Source organism: Manis pentadactyla, chromosome 10 (genome assembly GCF_030020395.1).
Source record: "Manis pentadactyla isolate mManPen7 chromosome 10, mManPen7.hap1, whole genome shotgun sequence".
In the NCBI taxonomy this organism is placed as follows: domain Eukaryota; kingdom Metazoa; phylum Chordata; class Mammalia; order Pholidota; family Manidae; genus Manis; species Manis pentadactyla.
Window position 1 is genome coordinate 10,581,859 of NC_080028.1, and position 21,570 is coordinate 10,603,428.

Consider the following 21,570-nt stretch of genomic DNA (forward strand, 5'->3'; position numbering starts at 1 on the left):
AATAGCTTCTCCCTCCTCTTTGCCACTCCTGGAAGCACCAAGAGACTGGACAAAAGGAGTATGTGCATGCGTGTGCGTGCACACACACATAGGCATATGCACATGTGCACAATGTATGCAGCTTTGTGCACGTTGATGTGTGCAAGACAGTCACATGTGTTCACCAGGTACACACATGCATACATACCTGTGTGTGTTGTGCACATGTGTCTGGACATGTGTGTTCATGTGTACAGGCACGTGCACATGTGGGTACACGTGTGAGCACACAGGTGTAGTGTGTCTGCATGTGTTTTCATGATGACACGTCCTAACGGCGTCCTCCTGGTCCAGCCTGCCCTGGAGAGTTCCTCTGCTCTGTGAATGGGCTCTGCGTGCCAGCCTGTGACGGGGTCAAGGACTGCCCCAATGGCCTGGATGAGCGAAACTGTGGTGAGCAGCCTTCCCGTCGCATCCCTCCTCTCTCCTCAGCTCCTCTGTGCTGAGCTGAGCCCAGCCTTTTGAGTAGAGACCCCCCCACATGCAGATCTTGTTAATCAGGATCCCGGAAGCGGGCTTCTCTTGCTGTGCTGAGATGGCAAGGTGGAAGCACTAAGTGGGAAAGTGGCCTCCCCGGGGCCACCCCGTGGGGCAGTGACAGGGACAAGCTGGGGCCCAGGCCTTCTGACTCCCAGCTCAGGGCTTCTCCCAACCGGGCCATCACCCTCAACCTTCTGTCCCAGGAGGCCAGCTGTCCAAAGGGAGGGCCAGGACAGGGAAAGCTGTTAGCAGGGACAGGCCGGCCCTGGGTGGCCAAGGAGAGGATTCCTTGTCTCCCGGGGTAGGGCCCTCTCTTCTCCACTTCAGGGGTTCAGGCTGGAGCTGCCAACTTTTACTGGAGTGGTGCTCACCGCTGCTCAGCCCTGGCCTCAGGGCCTTGGGGTCCTGCTGGTCACCAAGCCAGGGCTCTCAGGATAAGACCTCCCGCTCTGAATCCTGGCTTCTGGCTCCCAGAGTCACCTGATCTCCCCAGACCTCCCCACTCCCATGTCCATCAAAGTTTTAAGTATGTAGGGAAAGAAGCAGGAGGGAAGGCAGATGGCCTTCCTCAGGGGGTCCTGCCTTCATGTGGGGGAGAAGCATCATATTTGGAGCCCAAACATCTGGCTTCAAGTTCCGGCTCAGTTAGTTCATTTCTATTCCACCAATGAAGTGGGGTATCTCACAGGGGGGCTGTGAAGCTCAGGTACAAAGTAGCCCAGCCTGGCTCCTCTGGCTTCCTCCTCTCTCTGTGTCCCTGCACAGTGTGCAGAGCCACATTCCAGTGCCAAGAGGACAGCACGTGCATCCCACTCTCCAGGGTCTGTGACCGGCAGCCTGACTGTCTCAACGGGAGTGACGAGGAGGAGTGCCAGGAAGGTAGGGTGGGGCGGGGCTGGGTATCCAGGGGGAGACCAAAGAAGGCCCAGCAGGGCAGCCCAACCCTTCTGCAGGCTTCTTTGGCAAAGCTTTCTGCCTCTTGTCCAAATACCTACCAACCTATCTGTACATATGCCTATATGTCCAATTGTCCATCCATCCAACTTCTGGTCTCCCCGACCACCCTGTCTATCCGTTGATTCATATACCCACTCTTTCATCCATCCATTAGCCCATCTACATGCCTATCACCCAATCTACTGAACTGTCAATCTACCCATTTATCAGTTTACCCAACTACCTGTCTGTGTGTCTACGGTTCCATCCTCCACGATGCATGCACCCATTCCCTGGTCTCTCTAACTACCTGTTTGTCCATTGGTCCTTATATCCACTCCTTTACCCATCCTTCTAGCTGTTTGTCAGTCTCCCTCTGGGACCACCAATCCACGCATTTGTTGGTCTGCTCGGTCTCCTGTCCATTGTTTTAGCCATCCATCCATCGAGCCGGTCAACCAGCACTTGCAGACTAGCCAGTGATAGGAGAGGCAGAGCAAGGGAGTGGACACCAGACGGGTGGCCCCTGCCCTCTGGGGACTATCCATCAGTGTGAAGATATGATGGGTGATGCTGGCACATCATGTCCAGTAGCATGGGAAGGCAGGAGGGCAGGGAGCAGATCTAGCAGGTAAAGCTTCCTAGAGGAGGCAGGCTTTGAACTGGGCCTTAAAGAGAATACTTTAAATAGGCAGGAGGAAGGGAGGGCAGAAGACTGGGAGGTGGAGCAGAAAGTTCTTGGTGAAGACAGTGAGGATTAGGTAGGCAGCGCAGTGGGGCCGGGGCCTGCAGGACTGCCAGGCTACGTGGGGAGACTTAGGCTGACGGGAGAGGCTTGGCCCTGCTCTTGGGAGCCTTGTCTGAAAGCGCAGGCACAGTTCTGCCTTCAGGTAACACATGTGGGGGAGCTGCCATCTGAGATGGGAGACATAGCCTTGTTCTTAACAGACCAGTCTGAGGGGCTGGGGGGTGGGGAGGGTCATTGCCTGCCTTTAGGAGACCATAAGGAGCCTGAGGGGACCCTTTAGCGATCAAGAGGCCCCTGCCCGGTCTCCTCCTGGCCTCCCCCAGGCTCCATCTCCCCTGGGCCTTGCTTTCGAGGCTCTCGAGGAGCCCACCCTCTGCACTCCACCCTCACCCCCTCGCCCCCAGGGGTGCCTTGTGGAGCACTCACCTTCCAGTGTGAGGACCGCAGCTGCGTGAAGAAGCCCAACCCGCGGTGTGACGGGTGGCCGGACTGCAGGGACGGCTCTGACGAGCAGCGCTGCGGTGAGCCCTGTCCACCTGCTGGGCCCTCGCGTGTAGTGGGGAGGAGGTGCCCGCCCTGGGAAGCCGGGGGAGAGCTCATCCTTGTCATGTCTCTCCTTCTGTCCCCCCTCTGCCCCTTCATCTGGGCCCTGACTGCCTCTGCCCTTCATCCCCCCCCTTCCCCTCCCTCCTCTCCTTGCTCTCCCCTGTCCCTCCTGCCGCCTCTCTGTGACTGTTTCTTACTGCTTCTGCCCTCCCCTCTCCTCTGTCCACCCCTGGCCCTCTCCCCACTCCCAGACTGCGGCCTCCAGGGCCCCTCCGGCCGCATTGTGGGGGGGGCCGTGTCCTCAGAGGGCGAGTGGCCGTGGCAGGCCAGCCTCCAGGTTCGGGGCCGACACATCTGTGGGGGGGCTCTCATCGGTGACCGCTGGGTGATCACAGCTGCCCACTGCTTCCAGGAGGACAGGTGAGGGGGAAGGCGTGGGCACCTGGACCCCAAGGGAGGGGGGCAGGAAGGCCGTGGCAGGGAAGTACAGGGTGTCTGAGATCTAAGCAGAGGGAAGGGTGGTGTGAAGCTCCCTAGACTGGCTGTTCTGACACTTGAATTCAGTTCTGGCTCCATGAACATGCTCTGCGCCCCTGGAAAGGTTGCTCAACCTCTCTGTGCTCTACTTTTGGTATCTTGCCTTAAGTTGAGTCATTCATTCATTTATTCATTTACTCATTCACCTATTCAGCAATATATGTTGTGCTCCAGCTGTTAGCCAGGGGCTGTGCTAGACACTGGGTTTACAAGACAACAGAACCGCCCCACCTGGTCATACATAGGCCATGACCCCTCTCCCCAAGGGGTGCCTGTGACCTGGTGGGTGGGGCTTAAGAAGCCTCCAAGATGGGACATCTCACCCAGCCCCACAGATATCTTCCCTATCTATAGGGTGGGCTGACAATGCCCCTTCACCCCCAGCCTGGCTTCCTGGGTCCTGCCCCAGCCTCCAGCCTCAGTCCCAGCACAGCCAGCCCTGGACTCCTCTCCCCACACCTTCTCCTCAATCCTGGGTGTCTGCAATCCCCAGCCAAAGGCCAGGGGCCACCAGAGCACCCCTCTTCTTTCCCTTACATCCAGAATCAAGCAGCAAGTCTTCTCAGTGCTCCAGACAAACCCTCAGCCACAGCCTGTCCTCACTGCCACCATTACCCCTGGGTCACCCTGGGCAGCCCAGATCCCAGGTCCCTTTTGCCTCCTCTGCCCAGTTGCCCAGGGTGTGGTCTGACCACCTCAGTCTTCCGCCACATCCCTGGCTACCCACTCCCGACAGGTAGAGAAGGACCTGGCCGCTGATCTGGCATCCAGGGGTCTGCGCTGCCCAGTCTTTCCCAGTTCCTCCACACACAGCTCGCAGCCCCTCCCAGTGAGGATCTCAGGGAATTCACAGCAGCCCTGCCTATGAAGTGCACAGATAAAAAGGAGAGAAGTATTGTCTGTGCTATTTTTTTTACATACACTGAATTCCCCCAGGAACATATGAATAGAAGATGCTAGTCCTATTTCACAGAGGAGGAGACTGAGGCCTATGGAGGCCCACACAAATCCAGGGAGGGATGAAGCTAGGGCTAGGACTCCAGAAGGACACAGAATACTGTACCACCTGGCAGCCCCCAGCCTCCCAGCGCAGGGAAAGAATGGGTGTGCAGGACAGTGTCCCAGGCGGGGGAGCTGGCTATCCTCAGCGCCTGGGATGGGAGAGGTGGGCCGCTGAGCGAGGACACCTTCCCCGCCTCCCAGCATGGCCTCCCCCGCGCTGTGGACCGTGTTCCTGGGCAAAGTGTGGCAGAGCTCACGCTGGCCAGGTGAAGTGTCCTTCAAGGTGAACCGCCTGATCCTGCACCCATACCACGAGGAGGACAGCCACGACTACGACGTGGCCCTGCTGCAGCTCGACCACCCCGTGGTGCGCTCGGCCACCGTGCACCCCGTCTGCCTACCTGCGCGCTCCCACTTCTTCGCGCCAGGCCTGCACTGCTGGATCACGGGCTGGGGCGCCCTGCGCGAGGGTGGTAAGCGGACTGTGTTGAGGGGAGGGCAGAGTAGCCGCCTCTGGCAACATCCGGACTTGGAGGGGACAGGGCAAGGGACCCCCGGGCTCCACCCCTGAGGCCCTGCTGTCCTGGGATTAAATTGGGCTGGATGTTACTGAAGGAAACAACTTTTTACTATGGCCTGGGCTGCTGCCCTCCTGGTCCTTCCATTCCTTCCAGAAGAGCATTTAAGGAGAACTGAGGTCATGGGAGGTTACCTTGGGGTATAATTGTGGAGGTTAAGGGCAGGCCAGGGACCCCACAGCCCGTCGGCAAGCTCCAACCCTCTGCTCCTTGGACAATGGGGGCTTGAGGGATACATATGTGCATGTTTAAGAGAGGGGGGTCTCTTAATTATTGACACTTTCTATGTGGAGGTTGGGTTTTAGAGGAACATGATTTTATTTAATCCACCCAGGAACTCTAGGAGTGGGTATTATGGCCCCATTTTATGGATGGGGAAACGGAGGCACATTAACATTTAGCAGTTGCTCAAAATCATACAGCCAGAGAGGGCTGGAGCAGAGACTAGAACCCAGGACTGCCTGACCCCAGAGCCCCTGCTGTTCCTGTTACTGCCTCTCAGAAACTCCATTTCTCCCCTTTACAAATAATCTGTCCCTAGAGGCCACCTCACAGTTCTGTAAACACAGGCCCAGGTTGGCATCATAACTACAGCCATTTGTGGTGGTGGCTTTTAAAATGTGCACAGTGATTCATAATCCGGAGGCAGGCAGGACTGCAGAGCTCATTTAAAGTGGGGGAAACGGAGGCTTAGTTGAAGTGAATTGTCTAAGAGGATGATGCGGAGATCAGTGGTAAAGCAGGGATTGGCGCACTTGTCATTCATCCATCCGTTCCACCCTCTGCCTTGGACCCCCTCTGCAGGCCCCACCAGCAACGGTCTACAGAAGGTGGACGTGCAGCTGATCCCGCAGGACCTGTGCAGCGAGGCCTACCGCTACCAGGTGACACCCCGCATGCTGTGTGCCGGCTACAAAAAGGGCAAGAAAGATGCCTGCCAGGTGACTTCCGGGATGGGGAAGGCGAGAGCAGGGAGAGGGGCAGCACCCACTCATCACCCAGGGCCTTGCCCTCTGCTCACAGCAGCCTGCTGATGGCTTATGGCCTCCCAACAAGGTGGGAATGACTGTCCCCACTTTGCAGATGAGGAAAGTCGGGCTCAGGGAAGTTGAGGGACTTGCCCCAGTTTGCAGGCCCCAGATCAGAAGAGACCGGCGGTGGGTGGGCAGGCCTGAGGCTCAAACCCAGTCTTGCTCCTTGCCCACCGCAAGGCACCTTGTCCAAGGTGACACCGTAGAGAGGACCAGAAGGAGCCCACAGAGGGTGGCGTAAGTGGGCTGGGCGTGGGGACACACGTTCACGGTTCCACAGCAGCCGGGACCTGCGGAGGCCGATGGGCAGGGCTGCTGTGAGCTTTCTCCGTTTATCAGGTGCAGGGGAAGCAGAGGCTTCAAAAGGGGATGCGGCTTTTTTGCTGTCACCTAGAACATTCCAGCAGTCAGGACCGTTGCCTGGCAGATGGGGCACCCTTGCCCTGACGCAGCCCTGTCTCTCTCCTCCCCGTTTCAGGGTGACTCAGGCGGTCCGCTGGTGTGCAGGGAGCCCAGTGGCCGCTGGTTCCTGGCGGGGCTGGTCAGCTGGGGTCTGGGCTGTGGCCGGCCCAACTATTTTGGCGTCTACACCCGCATCACAGGTGTGATTGGCTGGATCCAGCAGGTGCTGACCTGAGGAGCTGTCCCCCTGCAGAGCTGGGGCCCACCTCCTGGACTCAGAGAGCCCAGGGCACCCACCAGGCAGGGGAGCAAGTTTCAGGGGTGACAGGGCCCTGTGGAGGCAGTGTCCTGTCCCCCAGCCAGCTCCCTGAAATCTGCCCCAGTGAGGGCACAAGGAGGAGGAGGATGATCAGCGGGTGGTCAAGACGTCCCTGAGGGCCTGGCATGGTCAGCCGGCCTGGCTGGGGGGCTCACATCCAGTCCCGTTGCCTCCTGATTCTCTCATTGCCCCCCTTCCTCCAATGCTGACTTTGGGAAGAAATAGTTCAGCAGGTTTCCAGGCCCCTGAAGGAGGGTCTGGGCCCTGCTCCACCCCCCACCCCGGTGCAGAGGCTGCTTAGGCAGGGCACACCAAGAGCAGATTCCAGCCCAATTGGAGGGGTGGGGGCGGAAGGTGCCCTCAAGGGGGGTCCCTCAGAGCCCTGGAGACAGCCAAATGGGCCAGCTGCCATGGGAAGCCAAAGGGCGGGGAGCCCTGGGCCCAGGGTCCTCGCACCACCCCTCTGCCCTCCTGGGCCTCCACTGCCCAGTTTCACTGGAGGTGAGCTCAGCTGCCCTGTGGAATAAAGCTGGCTGATCCAAGCCCCTGCTCTGTGGTTCATGGGGCCCTGGGTACCAACCTTGAGCCCTTGGCTGACAGACCCTGCGTCCTGCTCAGCTTGTTTGCCAGCAGTGTCCAGGCCAAGGAGGGGCCAGGCAGGGGCAGGGGGTGCCTCCAGGGCAGTCGCCCAAGTCCCAGGAACAATGCCAGGAAGGCAATGATTGGGTCAGGGTGAGGGATGGGACAAGTGATAGGCTCCTTCTGGAACCTTGGAAACTGAGGCTGAGAGGGCCAGAGACATTTTCATGACCGTGCCAGGAGTTAGAAGTGGCCATGGTGCAGAGGCCCTATCTCCTAGCCCCTGGTCTACCACTCCCCCTCCAGCACAACACCCCCTTGGCATTCTCAGAGTCATTTATTCAGTGAGCACCTCACAGTTTCCTGCTATGTACCAGGTACTGTGCTGGGGACAGAGAGATGCACAGAACTTAGCTCCTGACTCAGGAGGGGTGAGGATGGTGACCCAGCATGACTCAGGAGTAGGCTGTGAGTCAGAAAATTAGGGATGTCTGCCTGGAGGAGGTGAGACTTGAGTTGGGGCTCAAAGGTGGCCAAGGTGGGGAAGAGCATTCCAGGCAGGGGAACGGCATATGCAAAGGCATAGACTCCCAAAAGAACATGGCATATCAGGGAAGAGTAAACTGTTGAAATGGGGACTACTGAAGAGGAATTTGGGGTGGGGGGACAAACAGATAAGATGACAAAGGGCTTGGAGTTGAGCTAATGACTTGATTCTGGATGCCCTGGGGAGCCACATGTAGCTAAATGGCTGGGTAATGGAGTCACCTTTTAGAACCTTCACTGGCACCAGTGTGGAGGGAGCCGGGGGCAGGGAGGGGCCCCTTCATAACCCCAGGAATGAGAGGAAGGGGCCTGGACTGTGTGGGCCTGCAGATGGCCTGGTGCACTGTGAGGGCACAGGGTTGAAGGGCCCTCACTGTCCTCTGCCTCAGCAGTGGGGCAGACTGGGGAGGGAGGGAGGAGTCGCCCAGGACCACACCCAGGGGGCTGGCCTGGGCAGCTGGCTGCAGAAGACCCACTGCCTGACCTGGACCCCTGGAGAGGGGGTGGTATCATGAACTTGGGGTGCCTCGGGGAGGGAGATGTGCAGAAGGCAGGGGGAGCTTGCGGGAGGCTTGGAGGAGGGATTTCAGAGCCACCATCCAGGAAAGTGGCTTGGGGGAGACTAAGGAGGTGGGGAGACAGACACTGCCAGACTTGGGACCCAGAGCAGGAGGCTGAGGGGTGCAGGCAGGGGCTGGAGGGGAGGGAGAGGGGAGGTCTTAACAACCAAGGTGCAGCCTGACAGAGAGTGGTCAGGGAGGGCTGCTGGGCCAGGCCCGGGGTTGCTGGTGTCCTCTGGGCCCAGAGGTGGTGGTGCGGAGCGGGTGTCCCGTGTGGGCAAGTCTTCCTTGAAGGCTGGCTGGGAGGAGAAGGAATTGGGAGCCTCAGAGGGGTTTCCAAAGAAAGGAGCAGTTACCTGTCCTTGGAGGGGATGACGCAGCCTAGCCAGGGACAGCGCGCATGACTTGCTGGGTCCGCCTGCCAGGAGGAGATGGTGCAGATGGACAGACGCCGTGGGTGGACACCCTTGGGGTGGAGGCACTCTGAGAGAAGGTGGGGCAGGAGCCTGGTGTTTTTCTTTCTTGGGACTTGGGGCAGAAGGGTGGCAGCAGTAGGAAGGGAGGTGTCCTAGCGGGGAGCAGAGGGGGCATCCTGGGGATCTGGGTGGAGCAGAGCCCGCCTCAGCAGCACGCAGTGAGGCCAGGGAGCAGAGGGCCCTCTGAAAGGAGGGGTGAGGCTGGGAAGTGGAAGGACAGGGGCCAAGCTTGACAGCCCCCTCCCTGCAGCACCCCAGCTGGTCTCAGGCTGCCTGGAGGCAGGAAGCACCAGGGCCTGCAAGTCCTCTACTGTTTATAGATGAGGCACTGAGACCCAGAGAGGGGCAGGCCCCTGCCAAAGTTCCCCAGCAAGGCAAGGCTGGTATCTGGCCACTGGGAAGAGGGTCCACCCATGACCCCTGCCTCCAACACGGGAAAGTGAGAACAGGGCAGGGTCCCGGGTTTTAGGAGAAAGCTCCATTGCCTGAGTCATTTATGCTTCTTCGAGTTAAGCCCCTCTCCCCAGAAGTGGCCCAGAGAAAGAGGGAGGCAGCCCAGCTGGCCGTTTCTTCAGGTTTTATTACATGGTGGGGTCGCACGCAGCTGAGAGGCAAGTACCCAGCCAGGGAGTCATGGACACAGAGGGGTCCCTCGCGCAGCCCCTGGCACACCCAGACTCTCCCCTGGGCAGGGCAGGAGTGTCCCCCTTTCCCCGCTCACCAGCTCCTGAGTGGCCCCACTGCTCCTGCGGAGCCTCTGCCTGCCCCCGTCCGGTCAGGGCACCCTGCACCCTGCAGTACAGATGCGGGTGGGAGCAGTGCAGGCGAAGGCCACCCCTCCTTCCACTGGGCCAATGCCCCGGGCCTTCACCCCACCATGACCTGACCCTCCCTCTGGGGCTGAGCAGGCCCTCCCCCTCGGAGAGCATGGAGGCAGGGCTGTCCTGTGTCTGGCGTGTATATAACCCCTCTGAGCGTATGATGGCTTTCTGGGACCTTGTTTGTCTCTGTAACCTCACAACAACCCTGTGAGGTAGGTGGGGGGTGGGCTGGTAGGGGACAGTGAGCCCGCTAGACAGGCAGGCAGACTGAGGCTCAAGGAGGTGATGTGACTGGGCTGGGAGGGGAGGTGCCCACCATGCAGCTGGGGGATCTGGGGGCGGGGGCAGAGGGGCCTGGGACACAGGGCTGGACGGTGCCACCCTTTGGCCGTAGGCAGGCGGCTCTGCCCAGGGGTCCTAGGACCCAGCTGAGGCCTTGAGAGGTCCCAGTGGGTCCCCAGCAGGCCCCCCGCAGGAGGGGTAAGTCACAACCCCACAGGTGTAGACAGAAGTGGCAAGGGGGGGCACGCTTCCTCCGCCTCGGGCGGGGGGCCCACCCCGAGGTACAAAAATAAAGGATTTCAGATCGGAACCCCAAGTCCCTGGAGGTGATCTGGGGCCTCACATCCGCGTGCCTCTGGCTTGTAACAGCTAGAAAATAAGAAGGGTAGGGGCAGGGGGACAGGATGAGGGATGGTTAGAACACGGGGAGGAGGGTGAGAGGTTGGGGTCAGTGAAGGGGGTGCAGGGTGGGGGAGGGGCAGAGAGGAGAATGAAATGGAGTGGGGGGGAGAGGGAGAGAGAAACAGGTAGGTGAGTCACGGGGTCCCTTCTGAGAGGGGGGAGGGGGCTGAGGCCCAGAGGAGGTGGATTCAGAGCTGAGGACGTGGAGCAGAAGGGGACCCGGCTTGCCTGTCTGGGAGCCACATCCCCCACTCTCGGCTGGATGAGCACCTCTGCCTAAGAGGCCAGATTCTGCCAAGACTCTGGCCAGGGGTCAAGGCCAAGAGAGGCAGGTCGCCAGTGTCTCAGGCTAAAGGTCACAGAGAGCAGCAGCTATCTGTCCCCATTTTAGAGGCAACTGTGGCCCGGAGAGGGACAGTGACCTGCCCAGGGTCACACAGCAGGCAGGTAAGATTGAGTGGGGGCTCTTTCTGCCACACCCCAGTCCTTGGCCAGCTCTGGCTGACTCCCCTAGGCCAAGGGAATCCAAGCGTGGCCTATCCTTCCCGTGCCCGTAGAGAGAGGGAACCCAGCTCCATGCGGCCAGGACACGGTTGCCCCTGGCTGGGCAGGGATGAGGCCGAGGCGTCTGGCTCCGGTTTCCCTTCCCTCCTTCCCAGCCTGGCCCTGACGCTGACGGGCAGGTGGGAAAGCACTTCTGCCCCCGAGCTTTCTTCTCCTCTCAGAGCCTTGCACCCAAGGCCAGAATAGGTGAGGGGAGAGGATCAGCCGAAAGTGGCTCAAGTCCAAGAACAAGAGACGCGCACCCTCCTGGCTTCCACCCCTCCCTCAGCGCCGCCAAGCTGCAAACCGGGGGTGGCGGCCCTGCGGGTGGGTGAGGGGCCGAGAAGCCCTCACTGCCAGCGCAGCCTCAGGTCTGAGGGGGTGCGGACGGGAACCTGCAAGGAGGAAACGTGAGGAGGAGACGAGGAGGTGAGGTGCCGGGGCGGGGCAGCGGCCTCAGAGGGGCCCGGCGGGGTTGGCGGGCACAGAGGGGGTGCAGCTGTGCCCCTCGTCCTCAGGCTGGGGGGCAGGAGGTGCCAGAAGGGGTGCAGGAGGCGGCAGGCAGGATGCTCTGGGGTGCGGGGCCGGGGCGCCTGGACGGAGGGCGCGGGAGGCTGGGACCAGGGCAGCCCTGGGATGGAGGCGTGAGCAGGCAGAGAGAAAACCGGGACAGGGGCAGAGAGGGAGGAGGCAGGGTGCAGAGGAGATCCAGGAGGGAGAGGAGGCGGGTGAGGGTGAGACAGGACCTCCGGCGGGGGGCGGGGGGAGGGAGAAAAGGTTAGCGGGATCCTGAGATGACTGGGCTGCAAAGAGAAAGTGAGAGAGGGATGGTTATGCAGGTGAGGCGCCAGGCCCGGCTGAGCTAACCCTGGCGGGGGGCCCCCCAGCCGCCCCGCCCCGGGGCTGCAGCTGGCTCCAGTGGGGGAGGGCGGGAGGCTGCGGCTCGGTTAGCAGTCGCTCTCCTGGGGGTTGGCTGCACCTTTCTCCTGTGTATCTGCCTCCACCTGCACCTGTTCCACCTCCACCTCCACCTCCTCCTCCTGCTGCTGCTCCTCCTGCTGCTGCTCCTCCGCGCTCTGTGAACCAGCCGGCGGACCCAGGGAAGAAAGAGTGGAGAACTAACGCGGGGGCCGGGGCCTGCTGGCAGCCGCCCCAGGGGCTCCCATCTCAGGGCAGGCAGGCGGGCAAAATGAAGGGTCCTCAAGGAGAGGGGAGGGCTACAGCCAGAGAAGCTGGGGTGTCCTGTCCAGTCCCCTGGGAAGCCGGGGAAGGGACTGGAGGAGCCAGCAGTGGTGGGGACCCTGCTGGGGACACTCAGGGATCAGTCTGAGCAAGGCTGAGGGGGGCAGAGAGGAACAGAGCAGGTGTGTGGCTGCGGCATCCTTGAGGGGTGCCTGGGCAGGCCTCATTTTAGGAAGGCTGAGCCAGAGTAGAAACGAGGTGAGGGAAGGCAGACACTACCCGGATCTGGGACGCCAGCAACAGGTTCTGGCACCCCAGGGCCCAAGGTTCAGCCCAGAGAGGCAGGAGCAGCCCTGGTGGGGTGGGGTGGGCAGGGAAGGTCACAGGACAGGAAGGCAGACAAGACGGGAAGCTGGAGTTCCTAAGTCTTCCGTGCCCAGGGCCAGGCCCCCAGAAGGCATGGTCGCCCTTCTTCCCAGCCTGGCTTGCTGCCCCTCCAGCCCTCTTGAACGCCCTCGAGCCTTCCAGCCAGCTCTGGCTCCAGGGCCACAGGACCACTGCTCAGCCCCCTCCCCATGGCCAGGGCTCCTGGTGCCTCTCTGGCAGGTCACCCGAGGAGGGGCACCGGGGAAGGAGGGCAGGATCACCCGATTTGGCTTCCCCTCCTGGGCCCAGGCCAGCTGGGTCCATTTACCACCCCTGGGAAACAAATCGGTGACTTGGATTCCAGAAGTGCTAAGCTGGCACCACGGAAGGACGTGGTCTACCCCCTCACTTCTCACAGACTACAACAAAGGTGCTAAGAGGGGCGGGAGCTCACCCAAGGTCACACAGAGCATGGCACCCCCTGCTCGGACCCCACTTCCGTGCACTCCCCCACCCACGCCACTGCTTCCAAGATTCAAGCAGCGGCCACCATCAAGCAGCTCCTAAGTCCACTCTTGCAGGGCCCCTGGGATGGTCCCATCTCACTGCTCTCCCAGCCTGGGCCTGGGTGACTGGCGTGAGCAGGCGAAACTATGGGTGCGTGGGATGGATGGCATCAGCTGTGACCAGGAGATATGCGTGTACAGCAGGAGGGAGAAGCAGGGATGGCCAGGTGGAGGGCAGGAGGGGAGGGAGGAAAAGGGGTGCCGAGGCTGGGGGCTCACCTTGGTTTTGCGGCTGGACTCGGAGCTCAGCCCGTGTGGGGAGCTGTAGAGCTCCTTGGACACCACACACAGGAACTCTGCCTGGTCCTCACTGCCATAGTTGTAGGAGGAGCCGATGTTCACCAGCTGGAGGGGCAGAGCGTGGGCAGAAAGGTGACAGGTCAGGTTGGGGGGAAGTGGGGATGGGGGAGGCGGATATCAACACTTGTCAAGATACCAACTTATATGCTGATCTCGCTGTTCCATTCAGGCCCGTCCCTGGCCTACCAGAGGACACCTCTGGACTGAACATCAGAGTCTTTCCCCCAACCCCACGATGCCTCTGGTGTGTTTCCAGGCCTTCCCACCTGGACTGGCTGGGCTTGACCCCTGGAGGAAGGTAGCAGTACCACTGCTGCCCATCCCCACCCCCGCAAAGCCCCAGAAAAACTTTCTAAAAGCAGGCAGAGGCCTGTTATGGGCAGGCTGTCCCCCTCTGTCCCAGACGTGGCTAAAGCAGCCCCAGAACCAGGCTGCAGGGTGGGTTGGCGTGTGGAACCCCAGAGAACATCTGTTCACCCTTGGAGGCAGAGGTAGAACAGGTCACCCATTCCCGAAGCCAAAGGGCGAGTGACGAGCGGTCCCAGTCTTGTTGCTCAGCCTCTGAGAGCCCATGAAATTCTCAAAAAACTCCCGGATCCACATCCTCACAAGCTGTCTTGCACGTGGAGGCTGAAGAAGGGAGAAGCCATAGCTTCTCAAGAACGGCCCCACCTTTGTTCTGGGGTCCCTAGAATAAGTACACCCACCAGATCCCCTTCTGGCTGATAAAGGCCCTGCTCACGACGGTCTCATTCAGCCCTCCGGGGCCCTCATCCACCAGGCTGAGAGAAGAACATCGGCCCCTCTGGCAGACAAGGCTTGGAGAGGTGGTGACCTGCCACAGGCCCCTCAGCCATGAAGAGGGAATAGGGATCAGAAGCTGGGCTCCAGAGCCCTCTCTGGGGTCTTGTGGACTTAAACCCTTCTGTAATTCTCATGATACCAGCTAGCTTCAACGTCTAGGGACCTAACCTGCACCAGGGACTTTATCAGTGGTCCTTCTGACCTTCACAACAGCCCTGCAAAGGAATCAATATTGGCCCACATTACAGATTAGGACCCTAAGGCCCAGAGAGGAGACATGACTGCTCAAGATCACACAGCATCAGTGGTGAGGCCTAGATGTAAATCCAGGGCTCTGGTTCTGGGACTGGGCTCATTCCTCTGCACTGCTCGGCCATCCTGGGGAGCCGTGGCTTCTCCCTTCTTCACCCTCCATGTGCAAGACAGCTGGTGAGTGGATGTGGATACAGGGCTGGCAAGCCCTTCTCCTTCTCATACCGTGTAGACCACCCCCGGTTGCTATGAGAACTCCCACCACGGAGGATGCGCAGAGCTGCGCTGTGGCAAGTGGGGCTTCCATCCCCTCTCCTTCTCAGTCCATCTGCTGCCAAGTGTGGCCTTTCCTAATCTTGTTTAGTTTGACTTAAGATGACCCCCGGGGAGGGCCGCAGTGGGGCCAAGGCTAGGTCTCCAGGAAGGAGGGGCCTGTTTTACCCAGAGGCTGGGAGGTCCCGGTCCTGGGTGTGGCCCCCATGTCCCCAGCCCACCTGCTCAAAGCGCCAGCCATCAGACATGGTGGAAACCATCTGCGTGAGCTCTTCCTCCTGGCACTGCAGCACGCGGTACACGTGCTTGGGTGGGACCTGCAGGCAGAGGGCTGATGTGGAGCAACAGACACCCTAGCGGGGAGACAAGCACCTGTCTTCCCCCTTAGCTTCTTCTCTCCCCTACCACCATATACCCCTAGAAGAGAAGGAGGGGAGGGGGCAGTGGGAAGACGAGAGCCACATTCTGGGTACCTACTACGTGCCAGGCACTTGACGTGCACGATCCCATTTAATTCTTCTCCAAACCCTATGAGTTATGGGATGTTCATGGAAGCTCAGAGAGGGTCAGTTACTTGCCCAAGGTCACCCAGCTAAAGAGTGGCAGAGCCAGAACTGGAATACAGGTGATACAAGAGGGACAGAGGGAGGACAGGAGCCTTCCCCCTTCAGTCTCCTGAGCTGGGGGACAGTGCCTCCCTGTCTCTCACCCCTCCACGGCCCCCCACATCCTCCCAGGCTAGGCAGAGAACCCCTCCAGCTCCTCCTACAGACTGGTCCCTTAGGCACAGGATCCAAGCTCAGAAATGCCAGCTTCAGCAGCGTCTGCTGTGCCCACAAGAGACTGTCTGGTCCACGACTTGGACAGTTTCCTCACCCTGCCTGTCCCCTCACGGGACCTCCTTCACCTTTACACCGACCCCACTGGGCCTGTGAGGAAGGGAAAGGTGGGCAATTCTTAGCACCTCTATATTCCACAAGAGGAAATCAAATCTGAAGAGGAGCATGAATTGGCCCCAGGTCACACAGCGCACAGAGATGAGGGAGGGAACAGAACCCAGGGTCCTTTCCCAGTCTGGGGCTCTCCTGGGCAGGCTGGGAGCTGGAAACCTCCCCTCCCTTTACAGGCTATCTGGGCCCCCCAAGGAAAGCGCCGGCTCCGCCTCTCCCCACCTCTCTCCTGACCCCTCTTTCTCCCTGCCTGCCTCTCCCCACCATGCCCCGCTCAGGCCACGGACAAGCTCCCGACCTGCGTGACCGTATAGTCCTTCTCCTCCATCCGGTCTTTGATGATGCGGATCAGCGGGCCGATGTTGTAGAACTCCGCTTCCTCCAGGACCCCTGGCGCAGACAGAGCAGCCCCCAGGTCACCCTTACGGCCCCCAGGCCCTGTCCTCCCTTTGCTTCCTCTGCCTCCAGACCCACCTCCTACTGCTGTCACATGAGGTTGATGAGTATCTGAGTTCAGGGGTCCAGCAAGAGGGAACATTAGCATCCGGATCCCACACTCTCTGTGGAAGTGGGGAAATGCTGCCCCTCAGCCAACCCCATATCTGCTGTGCTGAGCAAGGGGATCCAGGGAAACCCGCCAGTCCCCTAATCTGGCGGTTGCTCTAGGGCTGTCAAGAGGCAGCAGGCCTGTCGGGACTGGAACCTAGCATACCACAAGGAGAGAGGCCTTGGCTGACCACTATTATGTGCTCCTATTTATAAAGCACATGTTAGGTGTCAGGCACTGTGCTAAGGATTTGACATTCTTTATTGCAGTTAATTCTTAGAACTAGAAGTAGGCACTTTGAAGTAGGTTCTTAAACAAATGGGGAAATGAGGGCCAGAAAGAGAAGCAGCTTGTCCAAGGCCACACAGCTAGTAAGTGGCAGAGCTGGGATTCAAACTCAAGCCCCTCTGACTATAGAGCCCACCATAAATATGCAGTTTTTGTGCACATGCATCTTCCATCCACATTTTATCATTTGCAAAGCCCCTCATTTGCTCACCACAAGCCCTGGGGATATGGAGAGCGGGTATTACTGTCCCCATACAGTTAAGGGACCTGAAAGTCTTGAGACAAAGCAAGTCCCTCTCTAGTGAAGCAGAATGGCCCTGGGCCTTAGGGCTCCCCTAAGTGCCTACAGGGAAGACACCCTTCTGGCCCTTCCCACGACTGGCCTCTGGGCTCCCTGGGGACAGGGCCCATGTCCGATGGACCCTGTTACCCCAGTGCCCACACGGCACCTAACAGAGGAGGTGAGCGCTGCCTGCGCGCCCCTCTTGGAGCCCTGCACATGACAGACAACTAACACTGCAGCCCTGGTCCTCGGAGCCAGGCCCTGTGCTGACACACTATCTGCTCTGCTTGTCCTCCCTACAGCTCATCAAGGTGGCTGCTGTGGTCACCCCATTTCACAAATGCAGGCACAGAGGCACAGAGGGACAAGTGACTCTCCTGGCATCACACAGCTAGTATGTCTCCCAGATCCTCCGGCCCCCTGGGTGGGGGCTCTAGCCGTCTGAAGGAGCTGGGAGGGCAGGACTTTGAGAAACCCAGAACCTGTAAACAGGTGCTGGCTGTGACGCAGCTGGAGTGTGTACCCCCCCTTCCCATGGGACCTGCTCCTGGGCCCGGGCCACGCCCATGGTGTCTGCGCTCCCTGAGGGGCTGCAGGGGCAGCTCTGCGGCTCTGCAGAGCCAGTGCCTACAGTGGGCTCTGACTGTGGAGCCCTGGACCACAGGGGAGCCATTTGGCCTCCAGATCACTGTGTCCCACGGAGGTCAGGAGGGGGCCCTGAGTGAGGAGGAAGACACCCATGCGGTACAAGCACCAGGACTCGTGACCTCTCCTCTCTCCAATACAGATCACCGTCCCCACTTTATGTATACAAGAGGAGGCCCAGAAAGGAGAAGTGACATGTCCAAGCTGGCCTGGCTGAGTCAGCTGACCCAGAGCCACACCCTGTGCCCCAAGGAAGTGTTGACTTGGCACGTCAGAGTCCTTGCCCCTGGCTGGGGCTCTTTCTCCCCCGGGCATAGCTTCCCCTCCATCTGCTGGGCCCAGAAGTGGGAATCTGTAGGGCCTCAGCCTCACAGCCCTGGGAGGGACCAAACCCCCGACTGGGGAGCAGGCTCTCTCTCCCCCAGCTCCACCCACAACCAGCACTGCTCGCAGAGGCCACAGATCTAGAGAGTCGCCCACTCCACCTGCGGAGCCCTCACCAGGCATCTGAGATACTGGACCACTAGAGAAAGAAGTCCATACCTCTTCCCATGCCTGTCTCCGCCCCATTCACACTAGTTTCCCAGGAGGCCAGGAAAAAGGGCATTCTGGCCTACAGTGGAAACTACTGCTTGCTGGCTCCCTCTATCCTCTGCGCATGTGTTTCTGTCACCTCCACAGTGGTACCCAGTGAAAGTCTGAGCTGGTCAGTTTGGCAGAGCCCTTAGGTTCCGCCCAGGCAGAGGCTTTGAGATTCGGCCCTGCCAGGGATGAGAAGAGTCAGGAAACATGGAAGAAAGGAGATGTCCCTCTCACCTGGAAGAAATGGCCGGGACCTCTTTGGAAGGTCCTGGCAGGCTGCAGAGGGCAGGGCTAAGATGAAGACCCCAGCTAGACCCCTGGGCCAACTCACCCTCCTCAGCCATGTCCTTGTCCAGCACCAGCTTGCCATGCCGGAGGAAGTTCAGGATGGGCCCAAAGTAGGTGGGGTCACGGTCAATGAGGTAGGCCCCGGTCTCATCCTACGGAGGTGAGGGGCACAGGCAGAGAGAGGACAAGAGTGAGGTTCTCCCTGGCCATCCCTCCACTTCAGGCCTGATGAGGGACTAGAGGGAGGTCGGGAAGGGGCAAGGGAGCATTGAGTCTGCTTGTCTCGAATAAAGTGGATGATGGAGCAAAAAGGCTTTAGGTTGGATACACCTAATTCCAAACCCTGCCTCTGCTTTTTCCTGTGTGACCTTTGCTAATGGTTTGGCCTCTCTGAGCCTCACTCCTCTCCCCCATAACTGGGGGCCATTGTGAGCATCTAGTAAGGCCTGAGTGTCACCCAACTGAATATAGGGCCCAGTGACTGTCCTTGGATGTTGCTCCCCTGAAACCAGCGTACACTGTCTCTACCACATCCCCAGTCATTCCGGGGACGTTTACAAGTTTCTAGAGGAGCCACTGTCTCACTGGACACCCTCAGCCTTTAGGGAGGCAGGCGGGTGTCAGTACAACTCTACAAAGAGAAGACAGATGTTAACAGGTGAGGGGATTTGCCCAAGGTCACAGTATTACAGGGCTGGGGAATCAGGGAGAGGGAGCCTCGGAGGCCATCTCCAGTCCAGCCTCCCCCAGTTACAGACGGGAGGCTGAGCCTGGGGCCGGGAAGCATCCAACCCAAGGTCATAGAGGCAGTTTGCAGCAGGGCTGGGATGGAAGCCCGGAACCGGGGCCCAGAAATGAGGCGTGCTGGGCCAGTGCTCCTCCGATGAAGCCCAGCTCAGAAGGTACTCTGGGCCTTCTCCACGCAGCTCCCTGCCCTCGGCCACCCACCCCCCAAAGGGTGGGGAGAGGCAGCCGCAGCTACTCCGTCCCCGGGGCCGGAGTTCCGTTTGGAAAGGGGGGAAGGTCCTACGAGTCTGTCCCACTGCACAGCTCCAAAGGAAAGGGACAGTCCCCATCCACCAGCCTCTTGGGGTGGGAGTCCAGGGCAGAGCTCGGGGGCTCCAAATGGCCGCGGACTGGCGTTGTCACGTTGCCACGGCGATGGGCACATCCTCACTCTCCCATCCACTTCCTCCTCCCCTCCTCGGCCAGTTCTTTCCGCCTCCGGCTCTTTGGAAATAAAACCAGCCAGGCCCGGAGGTCAGGCCAGGCCGTACAGTCCGGATTCCAGGGAGCAGAGGACCCCCAACCCCACGGCTGCCCACCCCGGGCCTCACCCGATCGGACTGCAGCTCTTCCCCCTGGCACAGGCGGCTGAGGAAGGACTTCTGCTCCCGGCACAGCGTCTGTCGGGTGGTCAGGAACACCGTGCCCCCCACATTGAGCCGCACCCACTTGCCCCAGCCGCCCGCGGCTCGGCCGCCTGCCCCCGCCGGCGGCGCTGCCTCCCCAGCGTCCATCCTCATCGCTCGCCCCGGCGTCTGCATCCACCGGGATCCGCGGCTGGAGGCGGGCAGGTGCCGCGCGCGGGGCATGCCGGGAGTTGTAGTCCGCCCCGCCGGGCGGGGGAGGGTTGCCAATCGTGCCTTCCCAGCGCCACCTACTTTGCGCTTGCTGGCAGACGCACAGACCCCGGTCTCTCGACACTGCCTTTGGCCACATTACTTTGTGTTTGAGGAAGGTCAAGTTCGAGGTCACTGGAGAAATAGTGAGTGACACCCCAAAGCAGCAATCCTCCCATTTGTTCTCCACGATATTGTCCCTTTGTCCACTATGGGTTATCAAACAGCTGATATGGGAAGAAACGTTTCCTTCCCAGAATTACACCGCATTTATCTGCATCTGTTCTTTAATATTCTTTCGTTCTGCCCTTGTGTGTGTGAAGGGGTGGAAGGAAGGAGGCTGGATTCCATCCCCACAGGAGTTCTCTGAGGACAGCATGGCTGGGCTTAGGGTTGAGCACCCTCTGTATTCCATATAATTGTGTATCTTATTCATTCATGAAGCTCTCTGCAGCCCTGTGAGGTAGATATTCATGTCCCATTGTACAGACGAGGACACAGAAGTGAAGTGGCCTTCCTGGCCAGCATGAACCCAGGGGGGTTCTAAGTGCCTGTCTACCAGCTGGGCCCCTTTCCTGCTGCCCTGCCATGTGCTGTCAGTGCTCCTTGGGAAATAGTTCTAGGGAGGAAGTGTGCCTTCTCTGGGGGAACTGGGTTTTCATCCTGGCTTTTGTAGGATGAGGTGTTGGGAGAGGTCTGTTTTCTCATCTCTAATTTGGGAAGGGGAGGGGGGATTGGTTCTGTGGGTCCCCTTCTGCACCAGATGACCCAGGTAGGACTGACACCATGGGTACTGCCGGGTGAGGAAGGCAGCAGCTCCTCCGGTCAGATGGGACCAGGACGGACAGGACTGAAGGGGAAGCTGTCCTCCTTAACTTCCTCTCCTTCTCCATGTTTCAGTCCTGGTCCTGGATAAAGGGGGAGGGGTCTGAGGCTCACCTCATTGATCCCAGTGTTACACATATAGGCCCCATCCACTGGGCAGACTGGCCCAGTGCTGGGGAAAATTCTGTTACTGCCCAGGGCTCTGCTTTCCCCATAAAGCCTTTCCCTTTGGCAGGGACTAGGTCACAAGTGCTAAGATCTTTTTCCTGAGAACTCACCACTGTGTTCTTGAGCAACTTCCTGACCCCAGTTTTGTTTTGCAGAATAGGAATTATAATAGTTGCTATCCTAGAGCATTGTGGTGATGAATAAATTATATAATGTTTGTAAAACCCCTGCCATAGGCCCTGGCTTTTACTACAGTGAATGAATAAAATGGGAAATGAAAGACCAGCAACACTCCTGTGTGAGCTCTCAGCCATTGTTAGCTAAAGCAAAATCAGAGCAGGATACACTTCTTTATCCACTTACGGGGTGTAGGCAGGGAGTGAGGTGGTCAGATTTGCAACTTGGGTCACTCTGGGGGCTGCAGAGAGGATGGTCTGAGGCACCCAGAGACCAACAACTGGGTCAAGATTGGGGGAAGCCCAAACCAAGGAAGTGTCAACAGGAGTGGGTGGATTCAGTGAATACTTAGGAGATGAAAATGAAGGACTCGGTTTCAAGGGGCTGTGGGAAGGAGGGAGGAGGAAGGAGTCAGAATGACAGCCCTGGCTTCTGGCTTAAACCAGGTCAAAGGTGGTTCTGTGAAGCGGGGGAGGCAACCCAGGAGGAGAGGCAGATCTGGGGAGTGAGCAGCAGAATGAGGAGGTCAGTTTGGGACCAACCGGGTGTTTGCAGGGCCTGTGGGGCAAGTGAGGATTGTCCCTCCAGGTGTGATACCCAGGAGAGCAACTGGGCGGGAGAGACA

At 59.4% G+C, this 21,570-nt stretch overlaps 2 protein-coding genes across 5 annotated transcripts in view; one reads left to right on the forward strand and one right to left on the reverse strand.

Moving 5' to 3' along the window:
• TMPRSS6 (transmembrane serine protease 6) overlaps nt 1-7,160 on the forward strand; it is a 35,889-nt gene extending 28,729 nt beyond the window's left edge. The window contains exons 12-18 of the mRNA XM_036891213.2: nt 334-432; nt 1,285-1,398; nt 2,608-2,724; nt 3,001-3,169; nt 4,490-4,761; nt 5,671-5,807; nt 6,376-7,160. Of these exons, the coding sequence (XP_036747108.2) occupies nt 334-432; nt 1,285-1,398; nt 2,608-2,724; nt 3,001-3,169; nt 4,490-4,761; nt 5,671-5,807; nt 6,376-6,534 (1,067 nt within the window). The 3' untranslated portion in view covers nt 6,535-7,160. The remainder of the gene's footprint in view (nt 1-333; nt 433-1,284; nt 1,399-2,607; nt 2,725-3,000; nt 3,170-4,489; nt 4,762-5,670; nt 5,808-6,375) is intronic.
• Nucleotides 7,161-9,341: 2,181 nt separating this feature from the next.
• Nucleotides 9,342-19,929, reverse strand: KCTD17 (potassium channel tetramerization domain containing 17). Of its 4 annotated transcripts, XM_036891217.2 has the most exons (9): nt 19,491-19,927; nt 18,197-18,305; nt 15,819-15,910; nt 14,792-14,887; nt 13,161-13,286; nt 11,807-11,903; nt 11,574-11,630; nt 11,135-11,222; nt 10,182-10,251 (listed from the first exon to the last, which is right to left on the reverse strand). In XM_036891217.2, the coding sequence occupies exons 1-9, from the start codon at nt 19,746-19,748 to the stop codon at nt 10,182-10,184; spliced, it is 993 nt and encodes a 330-aa protein (XP_036747112.1). In that variant the 5' UTR covers nt 19,749-19,927. The 4 variants fall into 4 exon arrangements, with proteins under 4 accessions (XP_036747109.2, XP_036747111.1, XP_036747110.1 ...); XM_036891214.2 differs by lacking the exons at nt 11,135-11,222; nt 11,574-11,630 and having other exon boundaries at nt 9,342-10,251; nt 19,491-19,919; XM_036891215.2 differs by having other exon boundaries at nt 10,109-11,630; nt 19,491-19,929.
• Between the last annotated feature and the right edge of the window lie 1,641 nt (nt 19,930-21,570).

What these genes read in the sequence shown, in the direction of transcription:
- KCTD17 (XM_036891214.2), bottom strand. Translation starts at nt 19,748, where the DNA reads ATGCCCCGCGCGCGGCACCTGCCCGCCTCCAGCCGCGGATCCCGGTGG. An exon ending in AGTCCAGCCGCAAAACCAAG is followed by an intron (nt 11,904 to 13,160) that starts GTGAGCCCCCAG and finishes GCTGGTTCACAG; the next exon opens with AGCGCGGAGGAGCAGCAGCA. An exon ending in GGCAGATACACAGGAGAAAG is followed by an intron (nt 10,252 to 11,806) that starts GTGCAGCCAACC and finishes CTTATTTTCTAG; the next exon opens with CTGTTACAAGCCAGAGGCAC.